The sequence below is a fragment of the Phalacrocorax carbo genome, chromosome 27, assembly GCF_963921805.1.
Source record: "Phalacrocorax carbo chromosome 27, bPhaCar2.1, whole genome shotgun sequence".
NCBI classification, from domain to species: domain Eukaryota; kingdom Metazoa; phylum Chordata; class Aves; order Suliformes; family Phalacrocoracidae; genus Phalacrocorax; species Phalacrocorax carbo.
In genome coordinates, this window is record NC_087539.1 from 812,319 (window position 1) to 826,372 (window position 14,054).

Genomic DNA, 14,054 nt, shown 5'->3' on the forward strand with positions numbered 1-14,054 from the left:
GGGACGGCCCCGTCCCCGCCGCCACTCCAGAAGCGCGGGGAGACGCGGGCTCCGCTCGGCCGCCTCCTCTCCCCGTCACCGTTGAGCTGGGGCGGGAGAGCCGTCCGGTGAAGAGCCGCGCCGCCGTGCCGTGCCGTGCCGCCGTGCCGCCGCGGGCGGGGGCGGCGGTGCTGGGGGTCCCGGCCGCCCTTTCCCTTCTCCGTCCGGTTGCTTTATTGCACAATGCATGTCGAAGCGCGGGTTTGGTGCAGCGTTTCTCCGTGGGATTTTCTTCTCTCTCTCTCTCTTCCCCCGACATCCAAAGGAATTTCAACGCTTTGTTCTTTGTATTTAAAAAAAAACCCAAACCAACAAAAAACCCAAAAAACAGTGGAAGAGGAGTTTGTTGGTGGAGGGGGGCACGGGGCGGAGGGGCAGCACCAGCCGGGCTCTAAGAGCATCCGCATCTGTCAACCACCATGCCCGGGATCTTGCCGTAGATGATCTGCTGTTTGTCGTTGAAGTAAAGCATGTTGATGGGGGACATCTTGGTGGGGGTGCAGCAGGGCCCCGCCGAGCCCCGGGGGTTGGCCTGCTGCACCAGGTGGGTGTGGGGGTACTTCTGCATGAACATGTACTCGCACTGCCCCGAGCAGTAGTTGGCTTTGTATCTCTTGGGGGCGATAATCCAGTCCCAGCCGAAGGCCTCGAAGTCGACGGTGAGGGGGTAGCGGCAGCAGCGCGACTCGGTCGAGTGCTCGTCGCAGTCCAGCCCCAGGTTCCGCCGCGAGCGCTTGTTGTTCTCCAGCACCCGCAGCTCCATGAAGGGGTGCTGGGGGAGAGTGGGGGGGGGGCTGTGAGCCCCGCACACCGTCCCACCCTCCCACCGCCCCACTGTCCTGGCTCCCCGGGTCCCACGCGGCCCTGCAGAGCTGCCACCAGCCCCACGGGAGTGTCCCCAGCCCCACGGGAGTGTCCCCAGCCCCACGGGAGTGTCCCCAGCCCCATGCAAGTCTCATCATCCCCACCAAGCTGTGACCAGCCCCATGCAGCTCTAACTGGTCCCCCAGAGCTGTGGCCATCCCTGCGGAGCCATAACTGGCCCCACGGGACTGTCGCCAGCCCCATGGAGGTGGCACGAGCCCCATGGGGATGTCACCGTCCCCGTGGAGCTGTGACCAGTGCCATGGAGCTGTCACTGTCCCCACAAAGCTGCGACCAGCCCCACGGAGGCATTGCCAGCTCTGCGGAGATGTGACTGGTCTTGCGGAGCTGTGGCTGGTCCCCTGGAGCTGTCATCGTCCCCACGGAGCTGTGACTGTCCCCGCAAAGCCGTGACCAGCTCCACGGAGCCATCCCCAGCTTGGCAGAGCCGTGGTCAGCCCCACGGAGCTGTCGTTATCCCCATGGAGTTGTCACTGTCCCCACAGAGCTGCGAGCACCCCCCACAAGCTGCCACCAGCCCCACAGCGCTGCAGCACCACTGTGCCGGTCCCTGTTGTGTCCCCTCGCCCTCCGGTTCCCCAGGGATGGCTGGGGGCCCCGTGCCCAGCTGAGCACCGGGGCCACCATGGTGCTCCCCCAGCGCCACGCAGCACCGACCCCTGGGGACCGTGGGGGCCCCGAGCCACACGCCCGCCCCATGGCAGCCACCTACCAGCCCTTCGGCCCCGGGTCCCAGCGAAGTCACCGCCAAGTCGTTGCCGTTGGGGTCGAAGGCGTTGATCTCGATGCCCCAGTTGTTCTGCGGCTGCTTGAACCAGTTCTGCAGCACGTGCTTGAAGTCGATGCTCTGCCAGTGCCCGATGCGGGAATTGAGGTCGATCTTCAGGGAGCGGATGCGGATGTGGCGGCTGCCTTCCTCCGTCACCGGCTTCAGGCGGAGGATCTGCAGGTAGACGGTGGAGGTGTGCTGCACCGGCCGCAGGTACACCCACAGCTGCGCCTTCACCACCTTGGTGAACATGATCTTGGGGCTGAAGTTGAAGAAGCAGCAATGGGGGTTGCCCTCGATCTGCACCACGGGGTCCGCTGCGGGGAGGAAGGAGGCGTCAGGGGCGGCCCTGGGACCCCCCCCTCCCCACCTCCATCGGACACAGGGTCGGGGCGAGCTCCTCCTCGGTCGTTAGGAGTTGAAGGTCGGGTCAGAGGCCGCCCCAGGGGTCATTACCCCTCCATTCGCAATAAGGTCCCCGGCTGCCCCCTGACCCCGCGTCACCGGGGATTCATGATCCCCGCGGGGGCTGCGGGAACTGAGCCACCCGCTGAGCAGGGCCGGGCCGAGCGGGGCAGGGGGCTCCGGCCCTGCAGCACCTGCTCTGGGGCAGCCGGTTCCCACCACATCCCTGTGCTGGAGCCGGGAACGCGCCTGGTCCCACAGCCCTGGGGATGCAGCAAAGCCCCAAGGAGGGTCCACGGCACCAATCTCGGGGTCCAGGTACCACTGGGCTCCCTGCCAGCGCTCCAGTGGGTCTGCCTCTCAGAGGACATCCATCTCCCACCCTCCCATCTCCCACCCTCCCATCTCCCACCCTCCCAGGCTTGTGTTGAGGCAGCCCCATGCCTCTGCCGGCCTCGGCAAAGCAGCCGGGGATGCTTTGCCCAGGACCCCGGTGTGTCCTGCTCTTCTCAGAGACGGCGAAGGCGAGAGGCCGCTGTGGGGACAGGGATGCCCAACCCCGGTGGGATGACGGCCCCGAGCATCCGCCGGATCCAGGGGGTCCCTGGCCACCCTCCCCCAGCCCCATGGCAGCACCCCGGCTGGAGCCGGCCCCACGCCAGCCCTCCCTGCTCGGCAAACATCTGTGTCAAATTGAGCTGGGAATTTCCCCCCCCACCCGCAGCCCCCTCCCCCTGCCACGCACCGGTCAGGTTTAATAGCACCCAGCTGCAGCGCGGGGCCATTTGCTGCGCGCGAGGCCTCCCCGAACACATGGGGGTCACGACACCGGCCGCAGCCCCGGGAATGCCATCCAGCCCCCCGCCGCGCTGCACATAAACCAAAGTGACAGGGGCTGGGGGGCCGCGGGCGCCGGCCGCCCAAACCCCTCCCAGCAATTTGCTGAGCACAAGCCCCAAATTAAACCTGCGCTCCCTCGGGACCCGGCCGGGGAGTGTTTCCCCCAGCGCTGCCCGTCCCCTCAAAGCTGTGCTGGCCCCCCCCAGCTCCCAGCCCGGAGCAGGTTGTGACCCCCAGCCCCTCAGCAGGGACTTTGCCACCCGTCACCGGTGGGACATCGTTCCCAGCCTGGGCTGGTGGCCATATCGAGGGGCTGTGGGTGCCCCGTGGTCCCGGTGGCACCACTCCCTCTCCCCACAGAGCTCCCCGGCAGCCTCAGGGGATGTGGTTCTGGTTTGTTCGGGGCTCGCCGTGGCTGGCTCGGCGGCCAGGACAGCGCCGGTGGGGTTGTTTTTGTAGGGTCTCCAGGTGCAAGGTACCAAAGCAGCACTGGAGCCGGCGCAGGTCCCTTAAAGCCGCCCCTGAAGCCCCTCGCCGTGGTGCCGGCATCACCGCTGACCCTCTTCCAGCCCACGACTGGGGGACACTGGGGGTCTGCAGCCCTAGGGGTGAGAGGCGGGTCGGGGTGCCCGGGGGGGTCCGAGCGTGGGGGCTGTGCCACGCTGGCTGCTCCTGGCACGGGGCTGCGGCGATGCCAGGATGCTCGTCCCGTCGCTGTGGCAACGGGGGATAAAGGTTACCGGGACATCGGTCACAGCTGAGTATGTGCTGGGAGGGGGGTGGCCCGAGCCCCCCCCCCCACCCTTTGTTCCCACCGGCCCGGATTTGGGGCTCCCACCTCTGCTCCATTAACCCCTCGCCTGCCGCGGGGGACCAGAGCCCCTCCCCAGGCCCAGGCACCCCCTGTTGCCCAGAGGTGCCACGTGCCAGCGGTGCCTCCGCCGTGTCCCCGCTGCTGCCCGTGTCCCGCTGACCTTGAGCAGCTCCGGCCCTGGCGGGGCAGTGAGCAGCATGGGCAGCCCCCCGGCCCCCGCCAGCCCCTCGCCCTGGCCCGTGCCCAGCCCGGCCCCCCATTGCCCCTCATTAAGCTCCCTCCACCCCGCAGGTCGCGGGGGTCACGGGTAGCCCCTAAATGGGTTTAGGACCCAATTAACCTTCCCAGGTTCCTTCTGCATTTAAAAAAAATAACGGGGGGGTGGGGGGTGCTGGCTTGGGATTAAGCGGGGGGGGGGGCGGCCGGGGGGAACCCGAGAGCTTTATGGCTCTGCTGCCTATAAAGCCCTTTCCCTCCTTCTGTTCAGGAACCATAAAACCCCACACAATTGCCACGGGGGGGGTGAGGAGGGAGGGAAAAAATCATAATAATAACGGAGCGGCTGCGGCCGGGGCAGGCCGGACCCCGCGGCGCATCCGGCTGCGGGGCTGGGGCTGCGGGACCCCCGGAGCGGGGCCGTGCGGGGCCCGGCAGCCGGGAGGAAGGGCCGCCCTCTGGTATTTATTTTGGGGGCCCCTGAGCTGTTAAGGGGCAGGAGGGGGGGCCGGGGGCAGCGAGCGTTAACGCGGCGCGGGGAGGAAAACCCCAGCGTGTTGTCAATTTTATGGGTAATAAAATTTCAAAGCCGCCCGAGTCTATTAATGCCTGGGAAGGAAATTCGTCGGGGGGCTGCGGGGGGGGGCAGCGCCTCACACTTCCCTCCCTTCCGCTCACCCTTCGCACCCGGCCCCCCCGGCCCTGCTCCCGGGGGTCCTGCAGCCCCCCGCACCTCGGGGGTCCCACCACCTCGTCCCGCCACCAGAGCAGGTGGAGCCGGGGCCGGGACACGTGGAGCCACGCTGGCACGGGGGGAAACTGAGGCACGGAGAGGTGCGGGGTGTAGCTGCCCCGGAACCCCATTGCTCACCCCCGCCTCGCCCACGGACAGGCAGACGGACAGACAGACGGAGCCATGGCACAGCACAGCAAAGCCCCCATGCCCCATCCTCTCCCTGCCAGGGACCCAGGGCTGGAGCCCCTCATGCTCCAGCCGTGGGCAGGCCCAGGGCAGCCGCCCGCCTGTCCCCAGCACACCCGGCCGTCACCCGGCCGTCACCCTGCTGTCACCCTGCCACGTGCCGCAGCAGGAGGTGAGCGCTGGCACCCGCTGCCCAGCAGGGCCCTGGGGACCTGGAGGTCACCGCGCCGTCTGCCCTGTGCCCCCGGTCTGGTCCCAGTGCCGGTGCTGGGGCTGAGTCCCATTACCCAGTGCCAGGTCCCAGTATCCAGTGCCAGGTCCCAGTACCCAGTGCCAGCTCCCAGCACCCACTGCCAGGTCCCAGTACCCACTGCCAGGTCCCAGCACCCCCTGGCAGGTCCCAGAGTACCCCCTGGCAGGTCCCAGTACCCAGTGCCGGCTCCCAGTACCCACTGCCAGGTCCCAGCACCCACTGCCAGGTCCCAGTATCCACTGCCAGGTCCCAGCACCCACTGCCGGCTCCCAGTACCCAGTGCCGGCTCCCAGCACCCGGTGCCAGCTCCCAGCACCCCCTGCCAGGTCCCAGTACCCACTGCCAGGTCCCAGCACCCACTGCCAGGTCCCAGTATCCACTGCCGGCTCCCAGCACCCAGTGCCGGCTCCCAGCACCCGGTGCCCAGCACCAGTGTTGGTGCTCGGGCTGGTGCCAGTGCCCACTCCCACAATCCCACTGGTGCCCGTGCCGGGTCGCAGTACCTGCTACCGGGTCCCAGCTCCCAGTGGCCGCTCCCAGTCCCGTCCCCCAGTCCCCGGCGCCCCGGACCGGCTGCCGGCCGGGCTGTCCCGTCCCGGGGTCCCCGGTGCATCCCCCCGGGACTCACACGGGGCCGCCCTGGGGGAGGCGGGCGGGGGCTGCGGGCCGGTGCCCGGGGCCGAGCAAGGGGAGCCCCGGAGGGGGACCGGGAGGGAGTGGTGGGGGGGGACGGGGAGCCGCGGGGAAGGAGGGGGCACCCCGGGGTGCGCTCGAGGGGGGGGAGACCCGGAGGACCGGTGCCTGTCGCCGCACGGGACGAGGCGGGCGGGGAGGGGAACCGGGGTGGGGGGAACGGGCCCGGGGGTGGGGGGGGGCGTCCGCCGGCGAAGTTTGCAGCGGCGGCGGGGCGGAACAAAGGCGGCACTGACTTTCCTGGGCCATGCTGATGACGGTCTCGGTGGTGGCGTGGTACTCGTCCTCCTCCAGGTACTCGTCGTGCTGCAGCGAGTCCCCCTGGAAGTCGTGGAGGTCGAGGAGCTGCTGGAGCGGCGGGGCCTTGGGCAGCAGCTGCTTCACCACCTCCCGGGTGATGTTGGGCGCTTCCTTCAGCCGCAGCTTGCTCAGGATCTGCGACTTGATGCTCTCCAGCCGCAGCTCCTTGCTGTGCCGCCGCCAGAGACACACGGGGCAGGCGGGCTCGGAGGCGGGGGGCTGCGCTTCCACCCACCCCCCCGCCACCACCGCCACCGCCAGCAACCGCAGCAATACCGGGGCCATACCGGGAAACCTTCCCCGCCGGGCCGCCCCCCCCCCCGCTTCCACCGCAACGCGCAAGGGGCGCGGAACGGGGGGAAGGCGGTAGCGGTGGCGGGGGCGGGGAAGCGGGGGGCGGTGAGGGACCGGGGGGGGCGGAGGGGGGGGGGGGGAATGAAAAAAGCGGCGGTAGCGGCGGCCCCGGGGTTTTATACCCCAAGAGAAGTGTGTCGTCAGCGGCCTTGATTGGCTGCGGGCGCACAAAAGAGGTTCTGGCAGGGGCTTGTCACCAGCCGCCGCCGGCCCCCCGAGCACCGGGAGCGGCCCCGCCGCCCCCGCACGCCGCCCGGCTCGGGCCCGCACCCCCCCCCGCCCCCTCCCGCTTGTGGCGGGGGCGGCGCGGCGGGACCCAACTCCCGGCAAGTGCGGCGGGGCCCCGCGACACTTGCCGGGAGTTGGGTCCCGCCGCGCCGCCCCCCGCAGACCGGGGATGCGCGTCCCGGTCCCTCCATCCCTCGCTGCCCTCCCGCATCGCCCCCTTCCCCCCCACCGCCCCGGGCCGGTCCGCGCCCCCGCCCCCGTCCCCTCCCGGCCGTGTCCTTAACGGCGCCCCTGGCCCCCCTGCCCGGTCCCCGTCCCCTCCCGGACCGTGTCCTCAGCCGCCCCCCGGCCCCCTCCCCGTCGCCCCGCTCCCGGTGCCGACCCCATCAGAACCATGGAGAGGGCAAGAAGGAGGCGCGGCCGCGCCCGTGGCCCCGGGGATGCACCGGCCCCGGTCCGGGCCCCGCTCCCGGTCCGGCGGGAGGCGGCGGGGGGGGACGGGGAGGGTGTCCGGCGGGGTCAGGCCGTGGGGAGGCCCGGGCCGGGGGGAGGTCCCGGTGTGGCGGAGGTGGGGGAGCGGTGCCGTTACCCCCGGTGCGCGGCGGGAGCGTGGCGCAAGCGCATCGCGCCAGGGGGCGCCGCGGGGCCGCTCCGGAGCCGGCGCGTCCACACCGGAGCCGGTAAAACCGGAGCGAGGCGCAGGGCCGGGAGGAGAGCGCCACCGCGCGGCGCGGGGCGGCACCACGGCCCGGGGGGGGCGGGCACGGTCCCGGGGACGGGGGGGCGGCCCCGCCGTTACCCCCCCGCCCCCCGCCGGGTCCCGGTGCGGGGGTTCCCCCGCGGCGACGGAACCCCCGGTGTCACTGGGGCCGCGGAGGGCGAGAAGCGGAAGCGGGAGGCGGCGCTCGGCGCCCCGACACCGAGTGTTCCCCCCCTCCAACGCCGGGGTCCCTCGGACGCCTGGGTCCCTGTCCCCCCCTGCCCGCCTGCGTCCCGCCCCGCACGCCGGGCTGCGGGACCGAAGGGGTTAAGGCGGAGGCGTGACGTGGCCCCGCCGGCCCCGCCCACAGACCGCCCCGCAGGAGCTGTCAGCGGCCCCGGCCCCGGTAACGGCAACGGGGGGAGCGGGCGGGTCCCCGGGACCCCCTCGGGGGCGTCGCAGGGGGTGGGGGGGCCCTCGGCGGGGGGAGGGGGACCCGGGGAGGGCACCCCGCGCGTAGGGGGTCCCTGGGGGGCTCCCCCGTGGCGCGTCCCCGGGGAGGGGCATCACGGCGGCGGCCCCGCCCGGGGGGCTGAGGGGCTCGGGGCGGGGGCGGCCCCAGCGCCCCGCGCCTCTCCCGGGGTGCAGCGGGGACACCCCCCTTTCCCAGACCTGGCTGCTTCCATCTCCACGTGGGAGGTCGTCCCCCCCCCGCAGGAACCCACCGTGGGGCTGCGTCCTCGGCCAGGCACAGCCCCAGAACCGTCCCCACATCCCCCTGTCCCCGTGTCTCCGTGTCCCCACATCCCCATGACCCCACGTCCCCTCATCCCCACGTCCCCACGTCCCCGTGACCCCACACCCCCATGTCCCCAAGTCCCCATGTCCCCACACCCCCACGTCTGCACATCCCCGTGACCCCACTTCCCCACGTCCCCACATTCACGTCCCCACCCCTGGGCTGTGGCCTCTGGCAGCCGTGTGGGATAATTTTGGCTGGGTCCCCGCCCTGGGCCCGGAGCCGGGCAGGATGCAGCCCCGGGCGCTCCCACACCCCACAATTACAGGCCGGGCACTCGGGGCCCCGCTGGGGGTGGCGGGTCCCCCCTGAGCGCCGCGTGCCCCCAGCCCCGGCCATGGCGGGGCTGCTGCAGGCCCTGGTGGGCGCCTCGGAGAAGGCGGCGCACATCGCCCGGCTGTGCCGCCGCGAGGAGCCCCTCTTCCAGCTGCTGGTGGCCGAGAAGACGGGGGCCGACAGGAACAGGAGGTTCCTGCAGGACTTCAAGACGCTGGCGGACGTGCTCATCCAGGAGGTCATCAAGCACGACCTGGGGAAGGAGGTAGGGGATGGGGGTTCCCCAGGGTGCCCCCACACCACACCTGCACACAGCTGAGCCGCCCTGTCCCCCCCCAGTTCCCCGAGCTGCAGGGCCACATCCACGGTGAGGAGTCCAACGAGTTCCAGAATGGGCAGGGTGAGTCCCGGGGGGAGCAGCGGAGCCGGGGTCCCCCCACGCCGGGGGGCTGCGGGGCCGTGGCTGAGGCTGTGGTGCTGGCAGGGGAGACGGTGGCGGTGCGGGTCTGCGCCACGCCGGGAGACACCGCAGCCCTGCTGCTCTCCGTGCTGGAGCCCGAGCGGGCGGCTGCCGAGCTGCTGGCGGCCGCCGTGCACCAGGACGTGGCACTGGGGGATGCGGAGCTGGCCAGCGTGGCGCTCAGCATCCCCCCCCAGGACCTGGCCATCTGGATAGACCCCATCGGTGAGGGGGCGCCGGGAGAGGGTGGGTTGGGGACCCCCCTCCTACACCCGCTGCAGCTGAACCTCAGCGAATTCGGCTGTGCCCGCAGACTCCACCAACGAGTACATCGGCGGGCGCGAGGACGTGGCCCCCGTCGGTGGCATCGCCCCGGCGGGGCTGTGCTCGGCACTGGTGCTCATCGGGGCCTACGACCGGCGCACGGGCTGCCCTGTGATGGGCGTCATCAACGAGCCCTTCTTCCGCCGGGACCCCCTGACCCGCAGGTACCGGCACCGCGGGGAGCACCGGGGGCAGCACGGCCAGATCCTGCCCCCCAAGGGCCAGGGAGGGCCTGGGGACCCGGCGGCGGCGGCGCCGGTCACTCAGGGTCCCCATCCCCGCAGGTGGCAGGGGAGGTACCACTGGGGCGTCGCGTATGGGGACACGCGGCTGTGCTCGCTGAGCCCCCCGCCCCCGCGCCCCGCGCCCTGCGTGGTGCTGAGCCGGGCGGAGGGGGCGGCGGTGCGGGCGGCCCTGGGACCCCTCTGCGGCGACCGCCTGCGCTTCGCCGCCGGCGCCGGCTACAAGATGCTCTGCGTCATCCTGGGACTGGCGGACGCCTACGTCCTCTCCGAGGGCAGCACCTTCGCCTGGGACGCCTGCGCCCCCCACGCCATCCTGCGGGCCCTGGGCGGGGGCGCGGTGGCCCTGGCGGGGGCCCTGCGGGCGCGGCGGGTGGGCGACGCCGGGCCCCCTCCCGAGCTGGTCTACAACTGCCCAGCGGAGGGGGCGGTGGGGGCCGAGCGCTGGGCAAACCGGGGCGGCCTCGTGGCCTACGCGCACCCCCAGCACCTGGACGCCGTGCTGGCCGCGCTGGCCACCGTGCCGGGGCTCTGAGCCCCCCACGGCCGTGACCCCCGGGTGCAGGGTGAGGGGTGGCGGGGACCCCGGGGTGCTGGGCATGGGGTGGCAGGGCCCTGGGGGTGCAGGGCATTGGGCGGCAGGGACTGGGGTGGCCAGGACCCTGAGGTGCAGGGTGAGGGGTGTCCGGGACCCCAGGGGTGCAGGTTGTAGGATGGCCAGGACCCCTGGGGTCCTACCCCACGGTGTAGGGCACAGGGTCCCCAGGACCCTGGGGTGAAGGGCATGGGGTCCCCGGGACCCCTTGGGTGCAGGTTGTAGGGTGGCTGGGACCCTGCGGTGCAGGGTGAGGGGTGGCTGGGACCCCTGGGGTGCAGGTTATGGGGTGGCTGGGACCCTGCGGTGCAGGGTGAGGGGTGGCTGGGACTCCCAGGGTGCAGGCTGTAGGGTGGCCAGGACCCCCGGGATGCAGGGTGAGGGGTGGCTGGGACCCTGCAGTGCAGGGTGAGGGGTGGCTGGGACCCCCGGGGTGCAGGCATGGCCTCACCGGGACTTTGGGGTGCCAGGCATGGGGTAGGTGACCCCTCGGGGTACAGGGGATGGGTGGCAGGGACCAAGGGGCACAGGGTCCCCGGGACCCCCCGGGCGCAGGGTGCGGGATGGGGTGGGAGCTCGGGGTCCCCCCCACGTCCCCCCTCGCGGGACCGGCGGCTCCGGCACCATTAAAGCATCCTTCGCACCCGCGTGTCTGTGCTGCCCCGGGAGCGGGCGGGGCGGGGCCCGGGCGGGGCGGGGCGGGGCGGGGCGGGGCCCGCGCGGGGCGGGGCGGGGCGGGGCGGGGCGGGGCCCGCGCGGGGCGGGGCCGGGGCCGCCTGTTGACTCGCCCCGGCCCCATCACATGATCGCGGAGCTCACGGCGGAGGAGCGGCGCCGGTGAGCGCCCGGGGCGGGGGAGCGGCGGCAGCGGGAGGCACCGGCGGTACCGGCACCGGGAGCCGTCCCGGGAGCGGGGGTTGGGGCGGCGGGACCCGGGCCGGTGGGACTCGGGCGGGGCGGGCGGGGGCTGGGCCGGGACACCGGGGCTCGGGAGCGGGGCCGGGGCTCAAGCGGCGGCTCCCGCAGGACGGACGATGGCGGTCGAGGGTGGAATGAAATGTGTGAAGTTCTTGGTTTTCATCTTCAACTTCATCTTCTGGGTGAGTGCGGGACCGGGGGGGCGGGGGGGCCGGGGGGAGGCCCGGGGCCGGCAGAACCGGGCAGACGGGCTCTTCGCCGCCGTGCCCCACCGGGGATGGGCCCGCCCCAGCCCCACGGCAGGCAGCAGACCCCCCTCACCCCCACGTAGGGTCCCTTTGACACCCCCTTCTCCCCCGCCTTGTAGGCCCTGAGCGGAGGAGGGTCATGGGGACCCCGGGGGGGACCCCGCTGCCTGGGGGGGGTTGCCGCGGGTGCTGTGGGGGCAGAGGGGTGCAGCTGCCCGCTCTGGGAGAAGCCTGGCATTGGGCAGCGTTGCAGCCACATGCTGCCATCAGTAGGTTCCAGGGGTAACCGTGAGTCTGGCACAGCCCAGCTGAGGGAAGCTGAGCCCCGGGGTCAGGGTGTGGGCCCCACGGCTGACCAAGTGCCCCTGGGCCCCACGGCTCTGGCTGCCCCAGCCGGGGTCCCCGCATGTGAGAGCGTGCAGGTTTGGGGAAGTCGGGGTGAGGAAAGAGGCGCGAGGAGCCCAACGGCCATAGTGGGGCACGGGGGGGGGGGGGGAAGGGGGGGCAGGCTCCTTCCTGGCCGTCATCCTGTCCCCCCCACGCAGGGAGTGACTCGTCCCCATCCGCACCCTGGTCCTGCCGGGCTGAGTCACCCCTGGAGGGCCGGGGGAGGGGGCTCAGGCCGCCTGCCAGCTGCGGCGGGGGGGACATGATGGGGACACGGGCGCCAGCCCCCCCCGGCCCCGCCACCCCGAGTGTTTGTGCAGCGGGCGGCCGGGCGCGCTCTGTTTACCCACACCCAGCGAGCAAACAGGGCCAACAGCGCTCGGGGGGGGCCGCCCTGGGGGGGCTCCGACCACGGAGAAACCGGCCGGGGGGTGGGGGGGAGTCCCACCCGTAAGGGGGGATGCCGGGAATAAGTGGGGGTCAGAAGTGGGAAGGGCCGTGGGTGTCCCGGCTCCCGTGGGAGCGGGGCTGTTGGTGCCTGCTGGGACGGCTCGTGCCTGGCGTGCACCCCTGTCCCGGCACCCCCCTATCCGTCCGCGGCCCCCCTGGGCGGGGGGGCTGGCGCTGGGCCCCCCCCTCCGAGGCCTCTCGCTGTGGCCGGAAGGCCAGACTTCCCGGCGTCCCTGCGGCTGCCAGCCTGGCCCCCCCTCGCCGCAGCGGGGCTGGGGAGTGCTCCGCCATGGGGCGCGACTGGGGCCCCCTCCCGCCACCGTGCACCCGTGGGGACGTCGCTGGGCTGTGGGGCCAGAGGCACACACACCCCCCCCCCAAAACGCCCCAGGAGGGGGGTCCCCAATTTAGGGCCAAACTCCAGAGCTCCTCACCCCCACCCCGCACCCTCCCAGGAAGGGGATGATGCTCAGCTGTGGGTGACCCCCCACCCCGTCAGCTCTCGGGGCGGGGGGGGGGGGGTCCCAGCCCCGTGGGAGGCGGCAGCACCCCAATTCCCTGTGCCCCCCCAGGTATGCGGCGTGGCCCTCATCGCCATCGGCATCTACGCCCAGGTGGCCTTCAATAGGGCGCTGGTGATCAGCAGCGCCTCCACCACCAGCAGCCCCGTTGCCATCTTGGTGCTGGGCGTCATCATCTTCTTCATCTCCTTCTTCGGCTGCTGCGGCGCCTGGAAGGAGAGTTACTGCATGGTCACCACGGTGAGCCCCCCGACCTCCCCCGCCCACACCCCCCCACCCGCCTCCCCCCACCCTGACCCCCACCCTCTGTCCCCCCTGCAGTTCGCCGTCCTGCTCAGCATCATCTTCCTGGTGGAGATTGCTGCCGCCATCACCGGATACGTCTTCAAGGACAAGGTGGGGACACGTGGGGAGGGGGTGTGGACCCGCATGGGTGCTGTGGACCCCCTCTCTGACCCCCCTGGCCCCCCCAGATCCGCTCGGAGGTGGAGCAGGACCTGTGGGACGCCCTGCGTAAGTACGGGAAGGACCAGCCCTTGACGGTGGCGGTGGACAGCTTCCAGAGGGATGTGAGTAACGGGGACACTTTGGGGGCAGGGGGTGGGGGGGCAGGCATCCAGGGCTCAGCCCCCCTGACCCTCTGGGGTTCCCCCCTCAACCCCCCGGCAGTTCCATTGCTGCGGAGTCAACAACTACACGGACTGGGCCACCACCCAGAGCCTCATGGTGAATGACACGGTGCCCCGGTCCTGCTGCCGCATCAACACCACATCCTGCAACATCCACCCCAGCCCCGCCACTGTCTACGAGAAGGTGAGACACCCCCCGTGGCCCCCCCACCCCCAGCTCAGCCCCCGGGGGTCCGGCTGCCCCCTGAGCCCCACTGCTCCCTCAGGGCTGCCTCCAGAGCATGGAGTCCTGGATAAAGAACAACATCGTCGTCGTGGCTGCGGTCGCGCTGGGCATCGCCTTCTTCGAGGTAAGATGTGGGTCTGAGCCCCACCGCCCCCGTGTGTGGGGCCATACAGGATGGGCATCACCCCCCTCCCCTCTCCCTTTCCAGATCTTGGGCATCGTCTTCGCTTGCTGCCTGATGAAGGGCATCCGCAGCGGATACGAGGTCATGTAGCCTCCGGTGGGTGCCACGGCCCCCCCAGCTTTTGCTGCCCCCCACCCAGGGGGCTGCGAGGGCTGCTCCCACCCACTCGCTCTCTACCAACTCCTCCAGGACAGGTCCCCATGTGCCAAACCCCCCTTGGGGGGTCGCTGCCATTGGACCCTCCCCGAGTGCCGATGAGGGCTGGGGGGGCCAGCGGAGCATCCCCCGGTTTCAAAATAAAACCAAAGGCTACCCTAGAGCTGTGTGTCCCCCCCCCGCGCCCGCCAGGCTGGGCTGGGAACCCTCGTGGGTGTGGG

General features: G+C 71.9%; 3 protein-coding genes across 10 annotated transcripts; 2 read left to right on the forward strand and 1 right to left on the reverse strand.

The window, feature by feature from the left end:
- Positions 1 to 329: 329 nt before the first annotated feature.
- GDF11 (growth differentiation factor 11) lies at positions 330 to 6,575 on the reverse strand. The gene is made up of 3 exons (XM_064474531.1): positions 6,073 to 6,575; positions 1,637 to 2,010; positions 330 to 811 (listed from the first exon to the last, which is right to left on the reverse strand). The coding sequence occupies exons 1-3, from the start codon at positions 6,419 to 6,421 to the stop codon at positions 431 to 433; spliced, it is 1,104 nt and encodes a 367-aa protein (XP_064330601.1). The 5' UTR covers positions 6,422 to 6,575; the 3' UTR covers positions 330 to 430.
- A 441-nt stretch (positions 6,576 to 7,016) lies between these two features.
- On the forward strand, positions 7,017 to 10,781 carry INPP1 (inositol polyphosphate-1-phosphatase). Of its 6 annotated transcripts, none has more exons than XR_010376496.1 (7): positions 7,017 to 7,824; positions 8,547 to 8,758; positions 8,833 to 8,893; positions 8,978 to 9,178; positions 9,246 to 9,441; positions 9,562 to 10,452; positions 10,517 to 10,781. XR_010376496.1 is itself a non-coding variant. In XM_064474525.1 (6 exons), exons 1-6 carry the CDS (start codon positions 7,113 to 7,115, stop codon positions 10,052 to 10,054), a joined length of 1,875 nt encoding a protein of 624 aa, XP_064330595.1. In that variant the 5' UTR covers positions 7,017 to 7,112; the 3' UTR covers positions 10,055 to 10,781. The 6 variants fall into 6 exon arrangements, 2 of the variants coding, with proteins under 2 accessions (XP_064330595.1, XP_064330597.1); XR_010376497.1 differs by having other exon boundaries at positions 9,562 to 10,389; XR_010376495.1 differs by having other exon boundaries at positions 9,562 to 10,332; positions 10,364 to 10,781.
- Positions 10,782 to 10,860: 79 nt separating this feature from the next.
- On the forward strand, positions 10,861 to 13,994 carry CD63 (CD63 molecule). 3 transcript variants are annotated; one of them, XM_064474537.1, is made up of 8 exons: positions 10,861 to 10,951; positions 11,141 to 11,214; positions 12,690 to 12,878; positions 12,960 to 13,034; positions 13,112 to 13,207; positions 13,308 to 13,451; positions 13,534 to 13,617; positions 13,702 to 13,994. In XM_064474537.1, exons 2-8 carry the CDS (start codon positions 11,149 to 11,151, stop codon positions 13,765 to 13,767), a joined length of 720 nt encoding a protein of 239 aa, XP_064330607.1. In that variant the 5' UTR covers positions 10,861 to 10,951; positions 11,141 to 11,148; the 3' UTR covers positions 13,768 to 13,994. The 3 variants fall into 3 exon arrangements, with proteins under 3 accessions (XP_064330607.1, XP_064330608.1, XP_064330606.1); XM_064474538.1 differs by lacking the exon at positions 10,861 to 10,951 and adding an exon at positions 10,960 to 11,015; XM_064474536.1 differs by lacking the exon at positions 10,861 to 10,951 and having other exon boundaries at positions 11,060 to 11,214.
- The last annotated feature ends 60 nt before the right edge of the window (positions 13,995 to 14,054 follow it).

Bases quoted from the DNA above. Each gene is read 5' to 3' on its own strand.
- GDF11 (XM_064474531.1), bottom strand. From the start codon at position 6,421: ATGGCCCCGGTATTGCTGCGGTTGCTGGCGGTGGCGGTGGTGGCGGGG. The intron at 2,011-6,072 runs GTCAGTGCCGCC...TCCTCCCCGCAG, and splicing joins CATCAGCATGGCCCAGGAAA to CGGACCCCGTGGTGCAGATC. The intron at 812-1,636 runs GTAGGTGGCTGC...ACTCTCCCCCAG, and splicing joins GACCCGGGGCCGAAGGGCTG to CACCCCTTCATGGAGCTGCG.
- INPP1 (XM_064474525.1), top strand. From the start codon at position 7,113: ATGGAGAGGGCAAGAAGGAGGCGCGGCCGCGCCCGTGGCCCCGGGGAT. The intron at 7,825-8,546 runs GTAACGGCAACG...GCGTGCCCCCAG, and splicing joins TGTCAGCGGCCCCGGCCCCG to CCCCGGCCATGGCGGGGCTG. The intron at 9,179-9,245 runs GTGAGGGGGCGC...GCTGAACCTCAG, and splicing joins CATCTGGATAGACCCCATCG to CGAATTCGGCTGTGCCCGCA.
- CD63 (XM_064474537.1), top strand. From the start codon at position 11,149: ATGGCGGTCGAGGGTGGAATGAAATGTGTGAAGTTCTTGGTTTTCATC. The intron at 12,879-12,959 runs GTGAGCCCCCCG...TCCCCCCTGCAG, and splicing joins GTTACTGCATGGTCACCACG to TTCGCCGTCCTGCTCAGCAT. The intron at 13,035-13,111 runs GTGGGGACACGT...TGGCCCCCCCAG, and splicing joins GATACGTCTTCAAGGACAAG to ATCCGCTCGGAGGTGGAGCA.